At 45.8% G+C, this 13,432-nt stretch overlaps 1 protein-coding gene across 4 annotated transcripts in view; it reads right to left on the bottom strand.

Annotated features, from left to right (window-relative positions):
- grm3 (glutamate receptor, metabotropic 3) overlaps window positions 1–13,432 on the bottom strand; it is a 44,543-nt gene that overhangs the window by 15,308 nt on the left and 15,803 nt on the right. For all 4 annotated transcript variants that reach the window (XR_006035083.1, XM_042110165.1, XM_042110167.1 and 1 more), the window contains exon 3: window positions 7,563–8,463. Coding sequence is in view for 3 of the 4 variants with exons in the window: in XM_042110165.1 (XP_041966099.1) it covers window positions 7,563–8,463 (901 nt within the window). In the remaining variant the exon portion in view is untranslated. The remainder of the gene's footprint in view (window positions 1–7,562; window positions 8,464–13,432) is intronic.

Raw genomic sequence — 13,432 nt, 5'->3', positions numbered from 1 at the left:
TATCTCATAAACATTCCATTAGCCCGCGCGTCCTCTTGCTCTCAAATCCGCCCCTTTCACACTTAATTTGGTGGAACTCGGAGGCACTCAGCCCTGTGAGAGCCGTGAGTCACCTGCTACTAATACAAGCGTGTCTGGAAGCGCTAATACAATTGTATCAGGAAACACAGACCACGCTGCACAAAGGGGGAGCGCGCGTGGCTCCGGAGTCGGCGCCCGAACAAAAGCCGCGGACGGGGGACTCAGAGCTGTGTAACACCCGCTCTCAGGTGTGCTGTAAGCCCCCATCCTTAATGAGAGTGGATGATGGAGGGGAAGGGAAGGAGGGGGATGGGTGAGTTGCATCATGCCTGCTGCAGGCCTCAGGTGCACCTCAATTAATTCTAGAAGCTACCTAAAGCGCTGGAGCTGGAGCAGCGTTTAGACAGGATCATGGGACTGTAGGCTACATGATACTTCCGCACAGTCTCATGCAGTGTGTGTGTGTGTGTGTGTGTGTGTGTGTGTGTGTGTGTGTGTGTGTGTGTGTGTGTGTGTTTAAGAATGTGTATAGTTGTGTCATGGCTGTCTATGTGGTTGTGTGTTTTGCATTGAGACATGCATGATTAAGACATGTGTATGGTTGCACACTGTCTGTGTGAGTGTGCATGTGTGAGAGAGATAGAATAAGAAGAGACAGCAGGACTGTGTCTCCTCCAAGCAGGACATCATTTACATTTTTCCTCCCCCTCCCAAAGCCCCAGGCGCACACTCGTCTAGATTTCAAGTGTACACACTTGTAAACTGATTAGCAAAATGCTAAACGCTAATAAAAACCAAGCAACACTTATACACTTGCCTAGCATCAACTTCCCATCACATCAGAACAGATCACATTTCCGCAACACCATCTGCCATCTACCTGCACACTAATGAACATATTTCTGCACGCTCATGCTTTGCATTCACATCACTTTATGCAGTACTACAGGGATGTATGCCTATGCACCATTTATGAAATATAGTTACGTTATATATTATTACATTAGCTGCTTTGGATATCATTCCATGAGCTCATTTACAGAACTATGGAGACTAGCTTACAGTGTTTGTACTGTGGTGAACTATGCATTATTAATTAATGACAATTAATGGTAATAATATGACTGCTCAAATGATGATGAAAGACAGCCTGTCTGTGCAATTATAACAATTTCTCCACTCTAACTCAGTAAGGTCAATGAGGAGCTAGGAGATTGTGTTAAAATATTCCACTGAAGTGGAGCATAGGAGGAGAAGGCTTCACATAAGGATGTTCTCTACTGATCACATACATCTAGACACATGGAAGAAGCACAGGCATACCTTTAGCAGCAACACACACACACACACACACACACAAACAGACACACAGACACACACACACACAGACACACACACACACAGACACAGACACGCATGCACGCACACACACACACACACCCTCAAATATATCTCTGCTTCTGTCCGTATAACTGTGTGTTGATGCCCTACAGTAGTCTATTGATCAGATGAGAAATGTGACCCACAGATAAGGGTTCATATTGATCTAAGCTTTAAAACGGTTACTGCTGGTGCGGTTAACAAAAGGGATGCTCTTCACAACAAACATCAAACTCTTTCCACATCTGAGCCTGGGAGGGTTTCAACAGAGGAGGATGAACAGGCTAACCACACATGTTTGTTCAGAGTACCCAAGACAGGGGGCTCCACTGACTAGCTTTGGTTACATGTAACTAGTTAGATTAGCGAATGAGTGTTGGTGTTTTGGGGAAGAAACTGCATAGAGTGGAACTGGATAATTGTGAAGTATCTGTGCTAAACAAAGGGGGGGTGGGGGATCAGATTAACTTGTGAATCCTGCTTCAAGGACTAAATCCTTGCTCCATTATTTAAGAAGCAATGTTTGTGAGAACTCTCATTGCCTAACTTGCATCTCATTTTTAAGCCCTGTTCGGCTGCAGCATTTTAAAAACTTCTTTCTCTACCCTCCCACCTACTCTCTCTCTCTCTCTCTCTCTCTCCACTTTTGTCTGAATACTCTCTTTCTTTCCTCTGTACCTCTGCCACTCTCTCCACTCTTCCTTTCCCTTGCTCCCGCTGCTGTAAATCTGTTTGGCAGTCGCTTTAGTAAACTCCTTGGCAACTTAAATCCCCAGGCGGCTGCCAATCATCTTTAGCGCTGACAGCGTTCGTGACATCACCGCCGGAGCACAAAGTGTACGTCTCTGTGACAGCAAGCAGAGGATATGTCACCCTCTGACACCTGATGCGACGGGAGGTGACATGGCCACAGCGGAGAGCTGGCAGTCTACAGATCTGAGGCTTGTTCACTGTATCTCTGCTGCATAGAGGACACAGTCACAGCGGCGGCATTAACTGCTCTTGTGATTGAGTGGACAAGCAGTCCTGATTGTGCAGACAATTGAAATGAATCATGCAAGCATAGGATGCACATGCACAAACTCCACACACGTATACTATCACGCACACGTGTGTTCACACGCGTGCACACACACACACACACACACACACACACACACACACACACTTGTTTGTGACACAATCACACATCATCAATTCAAGCAGCAGCAGCAGCCTCCTGCAGAGGACAGCATGTGTTTTCCACAAGGACATCTGCAGATTGCATACATGTGTGCATGTGTGTGTATGCACATGAGATATTTCAGGGGCTGGAGGATGTGTGTGTGTGTGTGTGTGTGTGTGTGTGTGATATAGTATGATATATGGTAAAAGCTCCATATGTGTACTACACAGTATGGAGGCTGTAGTAGCATCTACTCTCTGTAATCTACTCCACCTCCAGAGGGCCACACTCCCAGAGTGTCAAACATAACAGGAACTCACACACACTATTATTAAACAAACAATACCCTCTCTCTCCCACACACACACTCCCTCTCGCTTAGTATCTCAGTAATCTTAGTAATGAACATAGTAATAGACAAAATGTACTTTGTGTGAGGAGCTCTGAATGACTCATCATCAAATTGTTACACACCAAGTGGAACAATCAGCCAAATTGGTTGCTATTTAGTAGTATTATTACACCCAGTTCAAATGTTGTGATATTGTGGTGAGTCTAGCTGATGAGAACTGGCTACTGCAGATACTACTGACTAAATGTTTGCATTAACCAAACAAGTCACAGCCACACTGTCAATGTGTTGCCTGATGGACACACAAATACATATAGCTTATTCTTGTCACACACAAACGTTGTGTCATATCAAAAGAGACATGCTGAGTAGCATGTGGTAAGTAATCTTTTGACTTTACTTTCCTTGTGCATATGCTATAGTCATCTTCACATTTCACATTAGTCTTTCATTGTTATTTAGCTGTCCCATTTTATAACACACTCAGAATGTCTGAGATGTCACGAGTAACAAACCTGTAAAACGAAATGAACTGAACCTGTAAAGTTTTATGCATGTTTTTTAAAAAATAAATAAATAAACAAAACCAACTCTCTGTTAGCTCACAGCCGGTTGCCCATTCCCTGTTTTAGAAGCGGACACAGGACCCGTGGGACAATGCTCTGGTGTGAGATAAAGGGAAGGCATTGTGCAACTTCATTGGAAGTGTATCGACAGCCATTCTGAGGATAGTCCGGGGGTGTATGTGTGGTCTCGGAGTATTTGAATTTCTGAGGAGAGATGGTGTTCAGCGCAGATACGTTTCATATGTGATTTATGTGCAAATCCCTTCCCCCCCCCCCCCTCTCTCTCTCTCTCTGTGTGTTCATATAAGGAAGCATGTTCTCTTGTTTTATATTGCACAGAGCTGATGCTGTTCAGTAGCACCAACACGTCAAGGTATCAGCTCGATACTGCCCTCAGGGCTTAACACATGCACGCAAACACACACACACATACAGAGAGAGAGAGAGAGAGAGAGAGAGAGAAGGAGAGAGAGAAGGAGAGAGAGAGAAATACATGTAAACAGAAATGCACATGATACCGACTGAGAAAATAAACCATTTGAAGAGGGAGTCTGTTTGTATGTGTGAGATCAGGGTGGGGGATTGATTTGCTTGTCAGCTAGGGCAAAATGAAGGTCTTAAGGTATTTCATTGTTGAATACTGTCTTTGTATGTGGGTAGGTGTGTGTGTGTGTGTGTGTGTGTGTGTGTGTGTGTGTGTGTGTGCGTGCGTGCGTGTGTGCATGAGTAAGTATGTGAGTGTGTGTGTGAGTGTACTGGGTGTTGCTCTTGATAGCAGGCAGGATAGATTGTGTGGGCTGAGGATGTCTGAGATTTCACTGCAGTGAATAAAAAAAATAAATAAACAAACATTTCAAGGTACCTGTAGTGACTGTGTAAGTATGTGGGAGGCTGTATGAGTGCCCCAGAGTATGAATATGGGTGTGAGTGTTTGTCTGTGAGAGAGAAAGACAAAAAGAGAGGAAGTGTGTGTTAGCTTAAGTCTGCATGTAAGCTAAGCCTTGTGTAACCGGTTAGTAATGCATTTGCATGTATGCATGCATTGCTATATGTAATGTATATGAGCATGTTTTTCATCTACTGATGGAATGACTCTCATTCTCCATTGGATCACTTCAAATATTGGCACCATGTGTTGGACTGATTACCATAGCAACTGCACGTTGGCATTCTCTCTCTCTTTCTCTCTCAATCTTTGCTTGTGTGTGTGTGTGTGTGTGTGTGTGTGTGTGTGTGTGTGTGTGTGTGATGGGTTAAAGATTTGACAAAGGGCTATGTAAACAATTGCCTCTGTGCTGCATCAGAGCCTAACCTGCATTTTCAAAAGACTGAAATGTTCACAGAGCACACTGTCTAAAAATAATATCATATATCTTCATAATCTCCTTGGATTACAGCAGCTTTGTGTGAGGATATCTCTGGATTGGCACAAATCAGTTTTCTCCGCACAAATTCCTCTTTTTGGTAGAGATGAACACATAAATGAACAGACTGATGACTGCCTAGTCCTAATTATGCATTTTACTGCATATAGTATTTTTATGAGAGAATTAAACATAAATCCATAAACCCCACAGTCTTCATCACAATGCATCACCAAAATGACATTCTCATCTTCAGTCGGCAGCCTACATAACCTCTCTTTTGTTGGCATCATGATCCTTTTCATTATTATAATTGTTATCACTGTCAATCATCAAACATAATCACACACATCATTTTCAGTAGTGTAATAGTCAATTCCATCACAGTGAAAACCGCCTTATCGTGATGGTTACTCACAGCCCTTCAGAATCAACCATCATTACCACTATTAGAGCCTTTGATAGACGCCATCACTCTTATCTGCCTTGTCACCGCCGCAGTCAATGATGTTGCCCTCAGCCTGGGCTTTGATTGAGCCGTCACTATCAGCACAACGATCATCATCATCCTCCTCATCTTCATCTCCTCCCCAACCCACCTCCCCTCCCCTTCTCCCTCTCTTCCTCCTCCTCCTCCTCCTGTTCCTCCTGCAGCCTCCTGTTGATATGTGCAACATGCGGGAGCAGAAGCTGTGAGTGGGACTGACGGCATGTGTGTCTTCTGCTTGCAGCACAGATGGGCGCTAATCTGAGCAAAGACAGAGGTCTGTATGGAGAGAGGACTGCACTGAGACAGAGAGCCAGCTAGAAAGGGGGGGGGGGGGAGGAGGGGGAGAGAGAGAGTGAAAAAAGCCATTGCACAGATCTGTAGTTCTCACTCCCCTCCTACTGGCAGTTCTGTTCTCTCTTGCTCCCTTCTTTCTCCCCCCTCTCTCTCTCTCAGCTTCCTTCTCTCTTCCTTCTCTCCTTCTCTCCCCCCCCCCCCTCTCGGCTTTCTTACTGTCCCTCTCTCTCGCGCAGTCTGGGTCTTTCTTCATTTTCTGGCTCTTCATCTGTTTCTCTGTCCTTTAGTCTGTTCCATACTTCCGTTGTTGTTGTCCAATGTCCATCTTGTATAAATATGATCTAATCTTTTTCTAATCTTTTTCCTGAGGTTCCTCTTCTTCTCTTGCTCACTCGCTCTCTCACCCACACACACACACACACACACACACACACACACACACACTCTCTCTTGCCCCAGACAGTAAACCCCAACACATCTTTGATTCTCCGCTTGAAATATGAAGATGGTGAATTTCAAAGAGAATCATCTTCTGCTGACGCATAGCATCCCACTCCAAGGCTCTTGTCGTTTTATCTTTCCCTATCTCCCCTACTCCCGCTCTCCTGCATGCAAGCTCACACACACACACACACACACACACACACACACACACACACACACACACACACACACACACACACACACACACACAGAGGAACATACCCACACAGCTCAGTCTTCTTTCCCACTCCCCTTTGCTCTGACTGTATTGCTGATTTTTGTCTCTGAGTACTCTGTACACTCCCCTTGTGGCAGACACTGTGACATTCTTTATCTTTAACCACCTTTCAACTTCATCTTTTCCATTTTCTTCATCTTTCTATTGTGTCTTTCTCCCTCCCTCTCTCTCTTTCACTCTGCCATCACCTCTCTGTCAGTCAGGTAATGTACCCCCCCCATCTTGTTCCCTCTAGCCACACTCGTCCTCTGGGGTGGATGTTTGGGGAGGCGGGGGGGGGGGGGGGTGTTCTTAGTTATTTCAGAGTGACTTTGTTTGCTGTCATGGTTGAAGCGTGGAAATAAGCACATCTTTAGCCTAACACCCACACCTCCCCAGGGCTCAGAGACATCGGTTTATTTATACCTGAGCACCTTTATGCCAGCTTCTCTCTCTCTCTCTCTCTCTCTCTCTCTCTCTCTCTCTCTCTCTCCTTCACTCTCTTCTCTTTTCTCTCTCTCTGTTTCTCTCTCTCTCTTCTGTGCAATCCTCTTTCGGCACGCCTGGGAGAGAAACCTGCCAGGTCTCCTCATCACACCGGTAAGTCACCGTGCTCGCGTAATTAAGATAAACAGGCCCATAATTATAGAGCAGCAATTGGCTTGATTACTGCAGGACCTCCTCACGCTCGCTGGAATGACACTCCGTCGTGCCATGGATACGAGCCCGAGCGCCAACAGAACATCGACACACTCGAGTCTGATGATTACGAAGCCAAATGGCGTGTTGTCATAATGTCTTCACTAAGTCATGTAAAGTTATGCTAGTGACTGCTGTGCATTGTCTGTAGAGCAATGTAGGGTGTCAGTTTGTACTGTTTCACATACTGTGAAACAATTAATACTGTGCCTATTGACCAGCTGGTCAGTCAAGGTGGAAAATTGGTGACCAGTGAGCTCAGCTTCCATGGACAAAAAAAAAAAAAATCTGTATCTGTATGTGAGAAATAAACCTAACAACTTGACATAAAAACATACGTACACTAACATTCCCACAGCCCCATGGCCATGCCTGTCAACACAACATGACAAACCACCGCCTGTTGTTTTTCCAGACAAAAGCAAAGGGACTCCGCACAAGCCCGGATGACAAGTTATCAGAGCGAGGTAGCAGTGAAGTAGCTGAAGCGCTGAGTGGGCCCTGCTGGAGCCCTGAAACAACAACACGTACCTCGGAAGCTGACGTTAAGCAGGAAGTCCCTGTAGAGCTTCCTGCCATCCAGGCTGCGCATGGCGTCGCAGAGGAGTGTGGTGTTGGAGCAGAGTGCCCTCTGCATGCGGTGGAGCGCATGCGCCATGGCGTACACCGCGTTCACCACGAACATGATCTTGGACTCAGGCTCGAAGTTGGACTCATCCACGGCCAGGCCGTGATCGCACGGCTTCAGAGACGCGCCGAGAGTGACGCTGCCGCCACCACCATTGCTTCCGCCGCTGTTACTGCCCCCAAGTGAGCACTGGAACTTCTGCTCCCAGAAGTCCCGGTACCAGGGGTTCCGCGCGTTGTTCTCGGGCTGCAGCCGCATGAAGTGCCGGTTGAACTCGGGGACGGCATGCGCGGCCAGCTCCAGCGTGATGGCGCCGTCGGCCGTGGCCTCGTTGCCCTTGACGATGCTCTCCTGGGCGCCCCAACCGTCGCTGGCCACCCACAGGAAGGAGGCGTTGAGGCGGGCAGCGGCGGCCAGCAGCTCGCGGGCGTCATCGCTGCGCAGGAAGAGGACGGCCACGCGCGCGTTGGGCTTCTGCTGCAGCTGCCGCACCACCGCCTCGTAGGACGAGCGCTTGGAGCTGGAACGGCCCACTTTCTCGGACGTGGCGATGCAGATGTTGCGCAGGCGCGCCTCCTGCTCGAAGGCCTCGATGCCTGTCTCACCGTAGTCGCCCTCCGACGCCACCGTGGACACGTAGGTCCAGTTGAAGACGCGCAGGATCTCGGCCATGGCCTTGGCCTGGTAGAAGTCGGGCGGGACCGTGCGGGCAAAGTAGTCATAGCGGCTCTTGTCGCTCAACTTAGCGCTGGTGGACGCATAGCTGATCTGGGGTATCTGGAAGAGACGCAGCAAGTTGGCAACCTGCAGGGGGAAAAGAGAGAAAAAACAACAGGAAAAAAGCAAAAAAAAAAAAATTAGATTGAGTGTCGAGAGAGAAAAGAGAGGAGAGAGAGGAGAGAGAAGATAGAGAGAGAGAGGATCACAGATGTAAACACTGTTTTCGATCAGTGAGTCAGTGCTGCCTGAATTATTTAGCCACAGTCTCTAAAAAACACAGCACTCCTTTACCAGCTTCTCTTCGCCTGCTCCCTACATCAAGTCACATTAGCCCAATTAACATTTAACACATGCTCCCGACGGTGCCCGTGCAGAAGACATGCTTTGCTCTCTGGTCAGACGCAGTGTGTTTCTGGCACATCAAAGGGCACTGCAGACCGTTTGGATGCTCCTCCATAAGTCTGATAAAGCTGTGCACTCGGGGAGCGGTGATATTTTATTAAGCATAGCTGTGCTCAGACAAGATGCGTTGACACAATACAGTTGCGTAAATAATCCAGGCTTTGGGGGGAAGTGACAGATCTTGACATGTTTTTGGTATGATATTGTATCAAAGAGCTGCGCTATCATGTTAAGCCAGGACAGTTTCTTGACAGTGAGGCATTGCTATGTGTGTATGTGTGTGTGTGTTTTTGTGTGTGTGTGTTTGTGGGTGTGTGTATCACACATGGACATGAGTATTAGGGTGGTCCTTATATGGGGTAAAAAAACAATTTTGGAAATGTTTAACTCTCACCCCCTAAATGTGTTAGGATATCAATAAAAACACACTGCAAATTTTTGAATTGTTCCTACGATATCTAGAGGTTGCTCAAGGCCTTTGAATATTTCCAGAATCGCAAATTTTTGCAGAAATTGTGCCATTTAAGAACACACAAAAAATAAAATGCAATATTATGTTTAATAACACAGGCACTGTGGTAGTGTGGTAAACAACATACAACATCAAAATCATAGAAAGAAAGAAAGAAACAAACAAACAAAAATCACTTGTCATGCTTGTATGGCGTAATGACAGAATGTTGAACTCATAACGATAGTATAGTATCATCATAATGTACAGTTGTACACCTGAGATGTCCATTTTCACTCTGGGCCAGAAGAAAGTCTCTATCTTATGGATTCTTGAGATGAATGAGTGCATCCTGAAATGCAATATCAATAAGGTCTCCTAACTGGTCTATGAAGGCCTCTACATTGGACTGCTGAGTCTAGGAAGTTCTCTTGGCATTTTTCTTGGCTTCTGCCATTTGTCCTGAAGTGTTTCCAGTTGTTTTATGGCATGATGTTGGGTAACTAACGGAAATCCTAGCCTTGTCCTAGAATACCAAGACTTCTTTGATCACAGCTGTTGCACTTTCATGAATAGTTTTTTTTCAATGTTTTATGTGATACCCTTGGGTCTGGCCCTTGAGTCGTGGATCTGCTTGAGGTTTCTTCCTATATGTATCTCCAATTCTAGATTCCAATTCGAGTTTTTCCTCGCCCCTGTTACTCATAGACTCTCTTTAAATGTTTAACACTCTATAAAGCGTCATGACACATGAGTAATGTTTTGCCGCTCTATAAGTGAAATTAAATTGAAATTGAAATTGATATTACAACACACATGAAACCTGCTTCTTGGAGGGTAACCCAGTTATTTCAGTCTCTTCTGATCCGCGTAACCATATAGCGGATTTGCTTCGTGTTGCTTCAGCCATTGTCTCAGTGTATATTGTCTACTGTGCTTCATTCACATTGATGTGTTCTTGCTTTGAAAGACATATCACAACTATAACAGGAATTGCTATGAAAATTGCTCACAACAGCATATTATTGGGAAATACCGGAATCCGCAGATCAGATCAGCAAATCATCATTGTAAATTTGCATGGACAATATGGAATTCCCATTTTAAGATTCATTAGGTGATGTAGGTAAAACCACCACATGTGGTCACCAATAATCAATACACATTGTCATTGACTGCATGGTCAAATAAGTCCATTGCTGTCATAAGCATATATTATTAAAAAAATATACATGCTAGCACAATGTATCACATAATACGCGAAAAATCCCAAATATATGCACATTGCACAGTATGTGTTAAACTTCAAAGGTCTTGAGCAACCTCTAAATATTGATTAATATTGATAAAATTTTGCCCAATTGTTTTTTTTATTTATTCAAACACATTTTGGGGTGAGAGCATGAACTTTTAAAAGTTGAAAAATAAGGACCACCCTAATGAGTATGTGTATTTTAGTAGCTGCCAGTGTTCATTTTTATATGTGCGTGTGTTACCGCTTGTGTGAGTGTGCGATGTTAGTGCGGAAGAGTTTATTATGGTCATCCTATCTTTTGACAGTTATGAATGACAATGATTAGCGTTGCAGTGCCGCGGCTCCGAGTCTACAAGACAAGTCCTTGAAGGATTGTGAGCGACCAAGCGACATGTGTTTGTGCTCCAGCTCCTTGCTGCGTGTTAGCTCAGTGCGCTCACCAGATATGCTAAATGACACCCACGCCGTGAGCCCCAGCCTATCTGAGACCCACAGCACTGCACATCACCCACCCACTCCACCCGCACCCAAACCCCCACCTCCTCCACCCTGACTGGTGCACGGCAGCGGCGCTGGCATCTGCTCGCTGCTGATAACCTGCTCCTTTTCTCGCACCTTCCTCACTTCATACATCACAGGGCGTCCAGCCACCGCTGCCCCCTGTGTCGGACCGCCGCTTGTTGTTCTGAATTCCTTTGTGGGCCCCGTGGGGGGAGACAATTAAGCCTCTGCCCATTACAGTCGCTGTAGGTGACATGTAAGGGGGATGTGCGCTCATCAGAGATAGGGAGAGAGGGAATGGGCAGTTGCAGTGGGGTGATAATAAAGTGCAGCTTTATGCTCATCTCTGGTAATGGAATGGGGTTTTGTTTCCAAAGAGAGAGAGAGAAAATAGATAGCACTGATCGCAAATAGCAAACATTTGCATTTAGTTCTGGATGGTTCAACACACAACAATTGAGTTGCTATGCTTGAGGAATGAATGGAAGCTGGGATGGGAAATATCCTTAGAAATAACCCCACACAGAGAAACAGATAGAGTGAGAGAGAGAGAGAGAGAGAAGTAAGGGAGACAGAGAGAGGGATGGTAAAAGACGACAGAAAAACACTTGGAAAGAGGGGTGAGGGGTGGGGTTGGGAGCAGAGACACTATGGCCTAACCACACAATCAGTGCATGGTCAGGAAGAAACACTGACTAATTGTTAGTGATGAAAGGCCAGTGGAGAAGAGCAACAGTTAAAGACAACGAACCGCGGATGAGGTCTGACTCCCAGACCCTCTCTCTCCTGGAGAGCGAAAAAGACACGTTTGTGAGGAGAAAATAATACAATGACAGAGAGACAGGGAACAGGGAGAGCGAGTGAGCGAGAGAGAGAGAGATGACAAGAAAAGCTGAAAGAAAGAGAGAAAAGGAAAGATTATGGATTCCAGAGATGATAGGGAGGAGAGCAGCCTTTTGTGAAGTCACCGAGGGAGGGTGCGTGGCGGCAGCACAGAGGATGGGGGGGCATAGAGTGGGCACGGGGTGGGTATGCTAAACTATGCAAATGTCTCTGCCTCTGTCACTGGTGCTACTCGAAAGCAGAGCCACACAATGCACACAATGCCATAGCGATAGCTCTAATCTGGGCACGTATCCGGCTAGGGGGAGGGGGTGAGGGAGAGAGAGAGAGAGAGAGAGAGAGAGAGAGAGAAGAGGGGGATGAAAGAGATGAAGAGAGAGGAGGAGCAGGGTGGATGAAGAGACGTAAATTGCGACCCAATAGACACACCAAAAAAGGGTATTTGTGTGCAGTGTTCAGTGTGTGTGTGTGTGTGTGTGTGTTTGGGTATGGGGATGGGGATGGTGGGAGGGGGGCACTGAGAGTTCTCATGAACACACTCCCTTTTAAATAATGGATCAGGTGCTCTCTTCGAGAGTGAAAGTGGTTGGTGTTTGTTGTTACGAGTCAGCGCCTGCTGCGTGCACAGGCCCGAAAAACAGAAACACTTTCGACAATAAATAAACAACAGCATAAACAACACAGCAAAATCGAAAAACTAATTATTCTGAGCCAGCCGCGAAAAGTCCAAAACGATCAGGCGCCTCACTGCCTGATGGCAGAAATGTCAACTCCCAAACACAAACACACACACACACACAGACAGAACCCAACAGCTTTCATGCTTCACCAAACAAAGATCTCATTTATTTATTTTTTTGTCTCTGCCTTCATCTACATTCAGCCGAATGCATTTCAGAGAGCTTTCTAGATGATGATGATGATGATGATGATGATGATGTGTCTACTGTGTCTGGTGAAGTTCAGAGTACCATGCATCAAACAACCCTGTCAGCCCAGTCGCCCAAACAAAATGGTCCTGTAGATATTTATCTCAATATACCGCACTAATGAATCACAATATTTCCATAATCTCTTTGTCATGTTAGGCAAAGAGGTATCAAACTATTTCAAAACCTGTATATCTCCCAGGCAAAATGGGTACTCGTGGTGGTGGCACCAAACAGCACTGTAACATCTACGACTCTGATAAACCTTTCTATTGAAGGTGCCTCCTACTACACTATGGCTGATAAGTTGAGCTCTCTGACAATGAGAAAAAAAAAACATTGGCTACATTAGAGAATGCCAGATACTCTCTTCCACACTCTCTGGCATCTATGCTTTTTTTGTCGGATCCGAGATTCTTCTGAATGCTTGCTGCACCTTCTCTGTCCTTGAGTACTGCTGTTAATTAAACGTCCATTAACCCAGCATACATTCTAGAGAGGTCCCCTCAGAAAGCTGCCTGCCAAAGTCAAAGATGGATGGCTCCAATCTCAGGAGACATATTTGTGGAGAATCAAAGCATCCACGGCCCTTTGTACTCCTCTTGGTAAGCTAAACTGGCTACAGGCCTGCCCTGCACCTCTATACCTCACTCATTTCCCTGTCTTCGTCCC

This window comes from Alosa sapidissima, chromosome 11, assembly GCF_018492685.1.
Source record: "Alosa sapidissima isolate fAloSap1 chromosome 11, fAloSap1.pri, whole genome shotgun sequence".
NCBI lineage: Eukaryota > Metazoa > Chordata > Actinopteri > Clupeiformes > Clupeidae > Alosa > Alosa sapidissima.
Note: the sequence above shows the minus strand (reverse complement) of the source record. Positions and strands in the feature narration are given on the sequence as shown.